This window comes from Emydura macquarii, unplaced genomic scaffold (assembly GCF_026122565.2).
Source record: "Emydura macquarii macquarii isolate MOO-44397 ecotype Brisbane River unplaced genomic scaffold, CSIRO-AGI_Emac_v2 contig_318, whole genome shotgun sequence".
Taxonomy (NCBI): domain Eukaryota; kingdom Metazoa; phylum Chordata; order Testudines; family Chelidae; genus Emydura; species Emydura macquarii.
Window position 1 is genome coordinate 11,394,845 of NW_027130455.1, and position 13,380 is coordinate 11,408,224.

The 13,380-nt window shown below is 41.4% G+C and overlaps 1 protein-coding gene across 2 annotated transcripts in view; it reads left to right on the forward strand.

The window, feature by feature from the left end:
• Positions 1 to 13,080, forward strand: part of CTSC (cathepsin C) — a 32,086-nt gene extending 19,006 nt beyond the window's left edge. For both annotated transcript variants that reach the window (XM_067568543.1, XM_067568551.1), the window contains 5 exons: positions 2,957 to 3,123; positions 4,836 to 4,991; positions 7,075 to 7,190; positions 10,873 to 11,004; positions 11,857 to 13,080. In XM_067568543.1, the coding sequence (XP_067424644.1) occupies positions 2,957 to 3,123; positions 4,836 to 4,991; positions 7,075 to 7,190; positions 10,873 to 11,004; positions 11,857 to 12,359 (1,074 nt within the window). In that variant the 3' untranslated portion in view covers positions 12,360 to 13,080. The remainder of the gene's footprint in view (positions 1 to 2,956; positions 3,124 to 4,835; positions 4,992 to 7,074; positions 7,191 to 10,872; positions 11,005 to 11,856) is intronic.
• Positions 13,081 to 13,380: the final 300 nt, after the last annotated feature.

The following is a 13,380-nucleotide window of genomic DNA, read 5'->3' on the forward strand; positions in this document are numbered from 1 at the left end:
AAGCAACGTAAGAGGTCACCAGCCCAATTTTATTCCGTTGCTGGAGGTCCGTCCGTCTTCATTTCTATTGGAACTGACTAGTTTCTATGTGGATCTGTTTAGGGGGTTACAGGCAAATTAAAAGCAAGTCTTTAAACATGAAAATCATTGACATTTTTTATTCGGCTGAATAGAACACCTTGGTGTATAACAGTACCATAAATAGGACGTTACAGTAGGAGGATGTGAAATGACCAGGTAACTCATATCTTTCTAATAAGCAACCTTAGGCATTTTGTCCTCTTCCCTTGCCTCGAACATTTTCAGTAAATTTGGACACTCCACACTGACATTTGATGAATTTAAGCAAAAACTACAGATTAGGGTTTTTAAAAAAATTCCCAGGTCTTAAACCCATAGGAACTAGGGCTTTAAAACCTTCCCTTTTCAATGAGTATTGTATGCCAATGCAGCATTGGAATACACTCTCAAGCAGGCCTATTCTGAGCTTATGCAGTCCCAAACCTGAACAGCAGAGCTGTTCACAGCTGAACGTGTATCTTCAGTTCCGTTTGACATGGCTGTTGTCAATGTTGCCACCAACCTATTTTGACCGCAAGACAAATGCTGTGGACGTGTGTCTGGCTTGTTAGAAGAGGAGGGGCGAGCAGGTGGAATATGGATTAAGATTCAAGGTCAATACTACTCATGAACAGGACTGCTTGGTTTTGTTTATTCGGTGGTGGTTTTTAGAGAGCACAGGTAGGCACCCCTACTAGGATTGTTATGGAGAGCCAAGTATAGTGCAGTCAGTGTCTGTTTATCAGTGTAAAGTTCATAACTTTCCGTTTGTGATACAGACCCGTCTGGGCTCTACCAATGCTGTTGTGGAGAATCTCTCTAGACTATTCTGTTCCACTGTAGAATAAATCCTTTGACTGTCTCCTCTCCCGCAAGTAATCAGCAGAGTGCATTTCTTTCCCCTCAGGCACAGTCTGTTTATTTGCACAATAAGATGGGATGAACAGAGCAAACTAACAACATTGTCTTTTGGTGCCCCCAGCCTGCTCCTGTTGGGAGGGGATGTGCTTGTCTTCTGAATGTAGAAGTGATACCCTTGCAGCTCTTAAATTGGTCACAGGAGTGAACTTTCCAACATTATAAAACCTCTGGAGGATTAAAACTCTCAGAACTTCTCTTAGATTGTGGTAGACTTCATTATTTTTACCATGTGTTCCCTTGTTTCTGGTTCCCGCATAGCCCTGACAAACACCCCTACCTCCTACTCTCTTTATTAGCTGCATGTCCTTATCCCCGAGGTGCTGCTTCTCTGGCCTGCAGCAGTTACCTTTCTGGGTTAGTGGGACTGTAGACAGCAGTGTCTAAAGACGTGGCTATGACACAATGTACTTTAGCATGTTGACAGTGTTGTTCCATCTTTGATATCACTGGGACTTGACCGTGTTCTGAGTGTGTCCTTGGACTGAACAGGGCCATTGAATGACCCAGAGGCGCCGTTAACAGTTTTTTCTACACTACAAGGAGCTACAAGTCGGGTGACAATGTGGTTACAGTGGTTCCCCAGAAACACTTCAGTGAAATTGGTCCTAAATAGAATCTCATCACCAGTACTCATTTGACATTCCCTCTTGCTAAGGCTGAGGGCAGGGCTGCACTACCGCTTAAGTCAATCTAACGTGCATCACTCAGGGATGTGAAAAAGACCTGGCCTGAGCGGCGCAGGTTGCAGTGACCTAAGCACTGTCCATACTATCACTATGTTGATGGCAGACGTTCTCCTGCCAACATAGCTTCTGCCTCTCACGGAGGTGGAGTAGTTATGCCGAAGGGGGCGCGCTGTCCCATCAGCATACAGCGTCTTCAGCAGACGCAATACAGCTGTGCCAATGGAGCACTTCTAGTGTAGACATGTCCGGAGTATTCTGCTTTCCAAACCTTGTTAATCCAGAAAGTAAGATATCAAAGCTTTGCTATGTGGCGGGACAGAGTACAAATGCTAGGTCGATAGGTAGACTGATCTCATTAGGTAACTTAATCTTTATTCCACTTTTAACTGGTGAAAAACGAGAGTGTAACATTGAATTCTTAGCTATTCGGTGAGCAACAGGAAGCACTGAGGTCTTGATGGACTGGAAATAGTATTTTGTATTTAGCAAATCAATACAGCATTTATATGCAAATGGGATTTCAGTAACACACCACCCTGTTCTTTGAAGCTGCCTTCATTGAATCAACATTAACTGCGCCTAGAATAATTTTTTTTTAAACTGTCATGGTGAACCTGTTTTCTTGCATATTCTTGGCACCACTCATCAACTAGAAGAAAACTTGCCTTCTGGTCCAGCTCTCTGAAATGGAAAAACTAAGTGGTGTAACAGAAGGACGGTAACAAGAGATACTGGCTGTCCTCCTTGCATGCTCGCCTCAGACTTTGAAAGAGCAGTATCTCAATAGGGCAGTGCATCACCCCAAGGGTGTGTTTGTCTGGATTCTTTCATTGACTTTATTGCCACAGTACCCGAGGACCATCAGTGTAGAGGGTTCTAATGCCCTGGCCAGATTACTGATTTTAACTGAGTTTGTACCAGATTAGCCAGAAGCCAAACTACAGCCAGATTGTCTTTCTATAACAAGTTCGTAATTTTAACTTCATTGTGTGGACAGGACTCTGCGTAGCCCACTTGCTGGCTGGCCTTCCTCCTAGTTCTGTGTGGTAGGATGTCCAGAATGCATTGCCCCACATTTGCTGATACTATCGTGTGCATGTCCTCCAGAGACACTATTAAATGCTGAAGCGGGATATATAGCTGGCAAGATTTTTCTGATACGTAGCTGTACTTGTTCTGTGGTGAGGCTATTAGACTGGTGGCTTAGTAGCAAATTACAGGTGTCACTTCTTCAACTCAGGACTTTTGACGTGGCGGTACTGCTGTCTAACATTTTGTTTGGTTTACAGTATAAAAAGGAAGGCCAAAACGTAACCAGTTACTGCCATGAGACCTTGCCAGGATGGGTGCATGATGTGCTAGGCCATAACTGGGCATGTTTCATCGGACAGAAAGTTTCACCCTCTTCCTCCAGCATTCGTGTGAACCAGCTCCCTATTCAGAAACCAAGGGGCAGGTGAGTGCCAACAGTGAATAGAGGACGGCTTTTTATTTTGAGATATGGTGAAAGGAGCAGTTCTATTTTAAGTACCAGACTAAAATGTGTGGACTGGCTACAGGGCAAGATATAAAGCTATAGTATCACAGCAAGTCTGTGGTCCAAAAGAAACTAAATTTCTTAGGCCTTGGGGAAGCAAGTAATAGTGATGGGGCAGCTTAGTGGATAGGTTATCCATTTTCTTCATCTATGGCATGCTGGCATATTTAAACTCAGCTGAAATTACAGGCAAAATGGAAAGCTACATTTAATCTGTTTAAAAAAAGATCCAGAGATGTTTATAAACTTTCTGTACTAAAAGTGCAGAATCTGTAGCAATAAGGATAGCTACAATTATACCAGATTAAGTGCTGGTCGCTCATTTCCAGCTCCTAAAAGTTGAATGTTGAATATCCTTACTTTTCAACATAAGGAATTACTGTAATCGCTGGATATTATTCAGTCACAAATCCAAATAGGACGAGAAGTGGCCTTAATCAAGCTTTGTATTGAGATTTGATCCACAACATGAAAAAGTTGAAGAACCTCTGTCTGAATAACCTGCTCCGCTTGTCCTGTTGGCTGTTTGGGGTGTACTCAAACTTTGAACTTTAATCTAGCATCAAACCAGTTCTAATAAAATAGAAGGATTTAGACTGAAAATCTAAAGCACTGGAGTTAGGAAGTGGTCATCCCTGCTCTCTGAAAATCCAGGCAGTAGAGAAAAAGTTCGGAACTTAAATATTAAATCCAAATAATCCCTTTCCGGCAAATGGTCCCATGTAATGTCCTCTTTAAACCACTGGGACTAAAGGTAAAAGAGGAGAAATGACTGGCTTGATATTTTTCTCTCCCCCATTCCACGTAGTTCTTCTGATTGGAAATAAAGTCCATAAGAGTTAATGCTGCTTTTTCAGGTTAACCCTCTTAAGATTGCCTGTCTGGTACTTGTGTGTCCTTATAGTTGAGCACCTAGAACATTACTGAGAACTGCCTGCTTGCCTTGTAAACTTTCCTCCTGAACGTGGAGCGAGACAGCGGGCATGTGCACAGATCTTCCTCCATCCGCAGTCTCCTTTGGGCTGCTAAAGTACAGCAGCCTATTGGAAGGCACGCCAAACTACCTCCTGGTGCCTTGGAATCAAAAGCAAGATCACTAAGGATCACATGGAGACCTGGTCAAAAGTTAACTTTATACCTGACTCAGGGAATGGGTCCTTTTTCAGTAACCTCTAGTGTATCTCTAGGCTACCTGGCATGTCGGCTTTTCAGCTCAACCCAGTTGTGGGAGCAATGGATTCTTTCAGGGCAAGTCTGCACTTAAAATGCTGCAGCTGCGCTGCTGTAGTTCTTTAATGAAAATGCTCCAAGCCAACAAGAGAGAACTATCCCATCAGAAGTCAATCACTTTCCCCAAGAGTTTCTCCTGCCAATATAGCACTGTCTACACTGGGGGTTAGGTCAGTATATCTATATTGCTCAGGGGGGGTTGATTTTTTTCACATACCTGAACAATGTAACTATACCAATATAGGTCTGTAGTGTAGACCAGACCTCAGTATTATAGCTGGCTTATAAAAGCCTGCTCCTAACCGAGTGGTAAGGTGTTAAATTGTCTAATCACAGCAGTTGTGTGAATAGCCTTCAGGCCAAACCTTTTTCTTATGGAACTGTTTCTAATTTGTCCACAGGTTTTCAAGGACACCTTATGCACACAACTTTGACTTTGTGAAAGCTATCAACAGTGTTCAGAAATCCTGGAAAGCAACAACATATAAGGAATATGAAACTTTCTCCTTGGAAGAACTAACTAGAAGGGCTGGAGGTCTCAAGTCCAGAGCTCCAAGGTATTAAAGTTTTCCTTTTTATATCATTCAAGATGCCTGCTGGTGAGGCTTATTCACTGAGTTCTTTGGAGCCGTGCTGATTGTTATCAACTGTGGATTTGGTTCCTAATTCAGATTATCTATAATATACTATAGAATCCAGATGCATTCAAAGTCCTTACTTTATGATTGAGTGCCGGCATATTTGCCTGTTTGAGTCCTGGCATATTTGGCAGTCTCTCAAGCACTTCTGATGAATGGGAGTCTTCGCTATTTGATCTGATCCTGTAATTGCTTCAGTATAGATAGATAAAGAAAGATGTGATGACATGGGTGTGGAATGGGAATTTTAGAATTAGACTCCTAACCATCCATCACTCAGGTGCGCGCACACAGTTCTGGCAGGCAGGTAGGTTTTTTTATCCTTTATATACAATTAATGAGGGAGTTCATAAACTTCAGTCCAAAACCAGCCATAGGCAATCATGACTGAAATACAGACAATACAGATTTTAAAAGGAGTGTTCTCTCATTCTATCAAATTGCCTATCACAGTTTCTCCTTCTATTGATAACTTGGGGAGAATGTTGTCCTATATTTTCTATGTAAAGTAAGGCACACACACAGGTCTCTGACCTTCCATAGCAGGCAGCAGGGGTGTGTGTAGGCACACAGTAACCTCTAATTTCAGTACTGTCTGACCAAACTTGTAACTGGTGGTAGAAATTGTTTTTTCCTTTGAAATGTCTCATTTTGTAGCTGTTCCCTTCAGTGCATTAGCAAGGAAGAGAATAAAGCTATTGTCGCATCCCCTCTGGCTAATGTTGCTTTGCAGTGTTGCAGCTTTGCAGATGTTTTATTTTTCCACTCTCAAATGATTGGCTGTCATGCTGTTGACCCATGTCCTGCAATAGGAAGGGACTGTAGGGAAGAAAATGCTGTTCATACTTTTTTCCCCACATTTCACTGTATTGTAGCAGTCAAGTGTGCAGGTAGAACAGAAGTTGAAATGTCTCTATTGCTACTCGGATTGTGGAGAACACCAGATATTTGCTCTGTGCATGAAAATAATGTTGGGGCTTCTCGGTTCATTGATAAGATTACTGGTTGGCCCTGTGGAGACAGTCATGTGCCCTCACAATCACAGGAAAATAGCACTAGGCACAGACATACCAACATTCGACCCTCCATTGTCCGAGAGTAATGTTAGATCTCTGTAGTGCACTTGGTGCAGCACTCGGGCTGGTCTCTTCAGTCTGCTGTGAGCAGGAGTCAGCTTGTGACTTGTCACAAGAACTTGACTGTTAAAGTGAGTTGAATACTTAATTGCAGTCTTTTTTGGCTTGCCTGCACTATGAATGTCCACCAGCAATGCAGGTGAAGACAGTTTAGCAGCAAGCATAGACAGGGACAGACAGCATTCAGTACCACTTCAGTAGCTGCTGAGAAAGTCTGCTTCAAGTGGCTGACTCCGAGCATGTTTTTAACCATGGTCATTGGAAATGTGGCTGAACATTTTATCCTTGTCAGCGCTTGCAGTTGAACTGTGTTTCCCTTGTGACTGATGCACAGTGACCATAATTGGTGATTTGTGTGTACTTTAAAGAAACCCTGTATATTTTTAATGAAATGTTGTTGATAGCACAGATATTCAGTAGCTGTTCAAAGTCTGTTCTAGGGCTGCCATCCTTGGTGACATTGTGGTGTTAGTTCAGCACTTCAAAACAAAAACATACTTTTGGGCTGATTTAATTGGCCTAACAAGCAGATTGTTATGGGTAAGATTAAGATTCTGTCACGGTTATTTTTAGTAATAGGCAGGGACAGGTCATAGGCAATGAACAAAAATTCACAGAGGCCTGCAACTGTTTTCTCCTTTTTTCTCCTTGCTATATTCCATCCCATTGAAGCCAAGCAATAAAGAATCACATATGAGACATGACGCCCATTCAGTGTGCATGGAGGAGGATGTTCGCTCTAGAGATATTGTTAGGAAACAGTCTATGGAAGCAAAGTTGTTAGAGCTGTCAGTTCCTCATGCAGTCGCTTTTCTTCTGGCTAGGAAGTGGTATTTTAATGTCAAATGTATGTTCTTGTATTTTAGACCAAAACCTGCACCGTTAACGCCTGAATTAATCAAACAAGTTTCAAGTTTCCCAGAATCCTGGGACTGGAGGAACATTAATGGTGTCAACTATATCAGTCCTGTACGAAACCAAGGTACCAGGTTTTTCATAATCTCCATAATGAAACTGTCTGCAAAAAGCACCTCTCACCTAATCTATCCCATGTCAATATCATGAAAGATCTGAATTTCCTTTGACACTTGCTGTATGGTCCCTGCAACAGGCTGTAGAACTCACCTGAACACACTCCTAGGGTTTGGAAAAGTTTTGGGTCTTAAAATTTCCTGCCAAAGTAGAAGATTGTACTAGCTGTCAGACCATCCAATTGAGTATAGGAGTGAAAACCAACTACCATGGCTCTTTGTATGGAGATCACTATCAAATTCTCTTTGTCCAAACTGTCATCATGATGAATTGCTGCCTACTTCAATCTCAGAATTGATACAGTGCAAGTTCAGTTATTAATTTTTCCACTAATTTGTGCTGACAGCATATTATCATACAATTTTAACCAATAATCCCTTGAAGGATTGTTTATACCACCCTCAAGTCTCATTATTTAAATCATTTTTAGGAATAATTGGTTACATGACTGATCTGTTACAGAAATAGGTCTCTGTTTATGCTTTGAAAACTGCAGGCACTGGTAAATGTCTGATACCCCCATAAACAAAATGCAACCACGGTAAAGCTTTCTCCTCACTCCTACACTAGTATAAATAGACCTTTCTTCTTAGCTAGATTTAAAGGTTCACTCTGACTATTATTTATTTGCATTAGTTCAAAATCGCCTCTTGAGGCAAATGGAATGGGGTGCTGCTATCTAATGAAATTGTTTGTTTAAACAGTTGCTTCCTTGCCAGTGCATGAGAGATGATTGTGTGTTTGTTTTTTGTTTTTTACTGAAGAATTCCTAACAGGATTTTTTGAGGGGGAGGGAGGATGATGAGGGGAGTTAATGGAATGTGGGGAAGCTGATTCACAATCTGATTTTCGCTGAATGATAATAGGAAATCTTGACATGCTTACACAGGGATTATCAACAGCTAACCAGTGTGAAGACCTATGCTTCCTTCAGTTCACTCAGGAAATGTGGTATCATCCTTCTTCATTCAGTAGGCAACAAGATCTAAGGCTTCCTCTTCCTGAAGCAGCATTGTAAACGCGTTGTTGGTATGGGGAATCTTGCTTTGCTGTTTTCAGGAATGGGAGTTGCCTAAACCCCCTTGTGGTGTTGAGAAAGCACCTCAAACAGTGTAAAGGAATTCAGGTGGAGTGTGTTTGCATGTCATTCTCATCAGGAAATGAGCATCTTTAGTGTATCCTACAGAGCCAAAAGACAACATTATTAATATGCGTAGTGCTGACATACCAAATAACCATCTTCCTTACAATAATGAGGTATTGTAGATTTGCAGAGGCATCAGACATCTGGCTGTAAATAGTAATTAGTAAAACAATGGCACAATATTAAGATTTAGAGGCTGAAAGTTTGAAAATGCCCTGGAGAATAAGAGAGCCATGAGCAAAAAGAAGCACGTGTTTCCAAACAGCCAATCATGCTAGAGAAACTTGCACATGCTAAGCTGTTGAGATACTGCTGCATTCACTGCAAGATTATGCATTTACCCCATATGTTCACTCTTAGAACCACGTGATCACTACCAGTGTCCCAAATGGACAAAAAATGTCATAAGGAAAAAAAAGTATAGTCTTTGAAGATAACCCTTCAAAATTGCCAGCCACAGTTTTCTTGGTTTGAAATATTCCTTTATATCTTTTATAGCACCTCAGCATTCCCCAATATAATCAGCTACCTTTTTTGAGGTAACTTCCTTTGCTTGCTATTCAGTATAGTAACTGAATTACTGTAAACTTTAATGCCAGCTAGCACTTTAAGAGACAAATCTCAGTTTAAAACTGGAAGCAAACAGAACAAACAAGATCTCTGATGCAAATTAGGCTTTGATAAAATCACTGTCCCAGATACACCCCCACCACCACTTTACATATCTTGGGCAGAAGAGATTAGTTTGAGAGGATACACTGTTGTCAACTGTTAATTGCCCTCAGTTTCTACAATGGGGAAATATTATTGGGCAATTACATCACAGTAACAAATTTTAGCCAGTTTTAGTGCTAGGATTCTCAATAAGTCTCTGCTTTGGTTCCTGTAATCTTCCTCTCAAACTAGAGTAGGTGGGAAAAGATAGGTGACCTACTCATTCCTCCCCTTCTAAAGGTGTTTTATGCCCTCTAATCATTTTTCATCATTTAATGATCCTTTTTCCATAGACTGAGTGGGATCTAATGCCATTGAGCCTGTGATTGATTTGGAATTGAATTTGTGAGGAGCATCAAACAGTTCTCGCAATTATCTCTGATCTCCAATGATATTCTGTTTCTGTGTGGGTGTGATATTAGGAGCTTCCCAGAGTGTGCTGCTGCAGTTAATAGTGGGGAATGTTTTTTTTTTTGTTTTTTTTTTAAATTGCTTCCAGGACAAAATGGTTACATTATAGCCCATTAATGTATCTTTGCAAATGAGACCTGGTCTGCTAGGATTTTGCCAATCAGCCAAGGATGCTGTGCTTGTGTAAGAGTGGGTGTCACCTTTCACCACTTTGAACATGTGCTCTGTTTGCCCAGCAGAGCTGATCAGAGAGCAGCTTCCACCCCCTCCTCTCCAGAGATGCATCCAACGTCTTAATGTTGAATAATAATACAATTTCATAAAGTCCTACTTCTATAATAGCCCTGCTTGATGCCCTCCTACACACGGTTTGAGCCGGGAGGGGTTTGCTTTTGTGTTCCCAAAGCCTCATTCCTTTTTTAAGCCTTGCGATATTTTCCTTTGTTTCATGGCAGCGGGTAAGTCAATTGGGGCCCTTGGTGAGGGGCGATAGTCAGTCAGAAAAAGACCTCAGCTAAGCAACTCCCTCTCTGCAGTGAGGCTACTTCATTTTCAAAGGTTCTTCTACATCACAGGAAACGTCAAGGTGGGAGGTGAAGGAGCTAAAATGAAAAGGCAACACTAAATTTTGGTGTAAAATATGAAGTTAGGTGACTTGTCTTGTTACCTGTCAGCAGAGCACAACTATTCTGAAAAGCTAAAGTATGACTGCACGCTGCTTGAGAGAATCACAAAATCCACAATATGAAATCTCACACTTACATTACCAGACTCCAAAACAAGCCATTATTTTAGAAGCCTCAGTATAAGCAGAGTATATTGGTGCAGTGGGAAACTATGACTCTAAATACACCAACGTACTGAAGATATCTAGAATAGTATGTCCAGAGTTCAGTTGACACAGGTTATAGCACATCTCTTAAGAGGGCTTCATAAAGGGCAGTCTCAGAGAAATGGTTATGAGCATCCTTTGCACCATACTAACAAACATTCTTTATATGACCATTTGGAGGCAATAGCTTAGCAATTGCGCAGCTTTTAAACCTAGACAATTAAAAAGTTATTCTTAAAATTTTTAATAAGAGAAACTATATTTAAAAACTTCTGTGTCTTGCTCCTTCCTCCTAGGAGACATCAGTCCTTAAAGTGATTTCTAAATACTGACTTCAGTGGGACTAATTTTGTGCTTACAGTTAAGCATATTTAAATAGCTTGCTTGAATTGGAGCCTAACTTTCACAATGTAGACAATGTCAAAGGAGGGTTGTCCTGATTCAGTAGCCTGTGCAATGCAGGATCACCTCCCTGACAGCCACCTTGTCTTGTTTAGTTTACTGATGTATTGTGTTTCCTGTTTTCCTCAGCATCCTGTGGCAGCTGCTATGCATTTGCTTCCATGGGCATGTTGGAGGCAAGAATTCGTATCCGAACGAACAATTCCCAGAAACCAATCTTCAGTCCTCAGCAGGTTGTGTCTTGCAGCCAGTATTCTCAAGGTAAGTGCATCAGAGACGTTCCCCTGGTATTAGGGAGATGGGGGAGGAACACCACCCCAAGGACTTTGAAACTATAGCAGAGCAAGGGTTGACAGTCTCTTCTAATTGATTGGCAACAATTTTTGTAAGCCACTTTGTGGTCTTGGGGTGGAAAGATGATTTGCTGTGAAATAGCAACTTCAGGGGATTGGAGCAAATTTCCTTTATGACTGAAAGAGATGGCTAATTCTTGAGTGTCACGTGCTTAGGACATTTTATAGTAGCTGACTTCTGTGACTCCATCATAATGATGCAGGTTTCATTCCAGGGTCATTAGAATCCATTTTGCTGTATGCCTGGGAATTGTATTGGAGTTGAACCACTAGTGGTTTGCTTAACACTAGCTAGTGGTCTGCAGAGACTGGCTGCTCATTTGGTGTCTGCTCTCCTGCTTCTCCAGCTGCTTGTACAGGCATCCAGGCTCTTCACTGTAAACAGCTTTGAATGGCTGCAAAAAGCAGCTGGAAACAAGGCAAAGGAACCTATCTAGGGGAATGTGCTGTATTGGAGGAAGATCTTGGAGTTGTAATCCACCTGCAGGGGGGAGAGAGTGTCTAGGCCAGGGGGAGCAGAGGAGAGTGGAACCTGACAGGGTGTCCAGGGGAGTTAGGAGAAGGCCAGCAGGCTGGATAGCACATCTAGGGAGAAGGGAACAAAGTGTCCCTGAAGGAGGAAGAACAGATGGGTTACTGATATTGTTTCCATATAAGGAATTGCTGTGGTTACTATGTGGTCACAAATGGGTGAGGGTTCTAAGGAAGAAGGGGGATGGTCCACCCGCAGGAATAACCAGATGTTTTCTGACTATTTCAGGTTGTGATGGTGGATTCCCATACCTCATTTCTGGGAAATACGTCCAAGATTTTGGTGTAGTGGAGGAAGAGTGTTTTCCTTACACAGCCACTGATTCTCCATGTACTCTTAAGCGGAACTGTTACCACCACTATGCCTCTGAGTACCACTACGTTGGAGGGTTTTATGGAGGCTGCAACGAAGCCCTGATGAAGCTTGAACTTGTTCTATATGGGCCAATGGCTGTTGCTTTCGAAGTTTATAGTGATTTCATGCTCTATAGAGAAGGAATCTACCATCACACCGGGCTGCAGGATGAGTTCAACCCCTTTGAGTTGACCAATCATGCAGTGTTGCTTGTGGGCTATGGCAAAGATCCAGCTACTGGTGAGAAGTTCTGGATAGTGAAAAACAGCTGGGGAAGCTCATGGGGAGAAAATGGTTACTTCAGAATCCTCCGGGGCACCGATGAATGTGCAATTGAAAGTATAGCAGTGGCCGCAACTCCTATTCCAAAAATGTAAAACAAAACTCTTTCTTTTCCCCAGTGCCTCATTTCTTAGAAGCAAATTCCCCCGCCATAAAAATGTATTGATTATATTATGCACTTGGAAAATTTTCATTGCAGTATTTTAAAGCTTAAGAATGAGCTTTAATGAGATTTTTCAGAATAAAGTGCTCTACCACTAACGACACGTCAGAATTCTGCTCTTTGTTTATGATACACACAGATATACTTCCTGTGTATAGAGCCTGTCAGTAAATTCTCCAAGAATACAATTGCCATTAGATTAAGAAGAGTGATTATTCATCATTATATAAAGCCCAATCTTTTTTTTTTTTTTTTTTTTTTTTTTTTTTTGGTCCTTGGACAATCTTAAAACTAGATCTCAGAAGGAAATGATTGTTACAATAATCTGTAATTACTTAACGGGACACTTTTTAAAGTATTGTGCCTTACTCCTGGGAAATCAGGGAATCATTGCATTTTAAAATTGGACATCTTAAATGTGCATCAGAGTATGATTACACTGTGACTAAAGGGAAACTTTAAAGCTTTAAGTGTTTTGGCAAACGTGCAAGCAAAATGTCAGATGTCAAATTTTCTGAACTTCAAAGTTTGTTTTACATATTGGCCTTTTACTGCATTTATTGGGGGGGCGGGATTAAGTTCCTGTTTTTTATGAATGTCATTTGAATTCAGTTCCAAGCTGATCTCCAATAAAAATCTGACTATTGCTGTGAGAGTTGTTCCTTACTGAAGCTGATGCCTTTTTATTGCTATGACCTACATCAACAGCTTCAAAATTGAGATGGGATGTTCAGGTATTTTAGAGTAAGGAAGATTTTTGGTGGATGGATTATAAATCATCTGGCCTTGAGCCACTTCTATTCTGTGTCAGTTCTTATGCTGTGTGGTGTTGCCCTCCAGTGTAAGTGCAAGTGGAGTCTGTACAGCACCTAGCACAGTGCAGTCCCAGTCTATGGTTAGAGCTTCTTGGTAACATGACAGTATTAATAATAATCTGTGCATGGATGTAAATA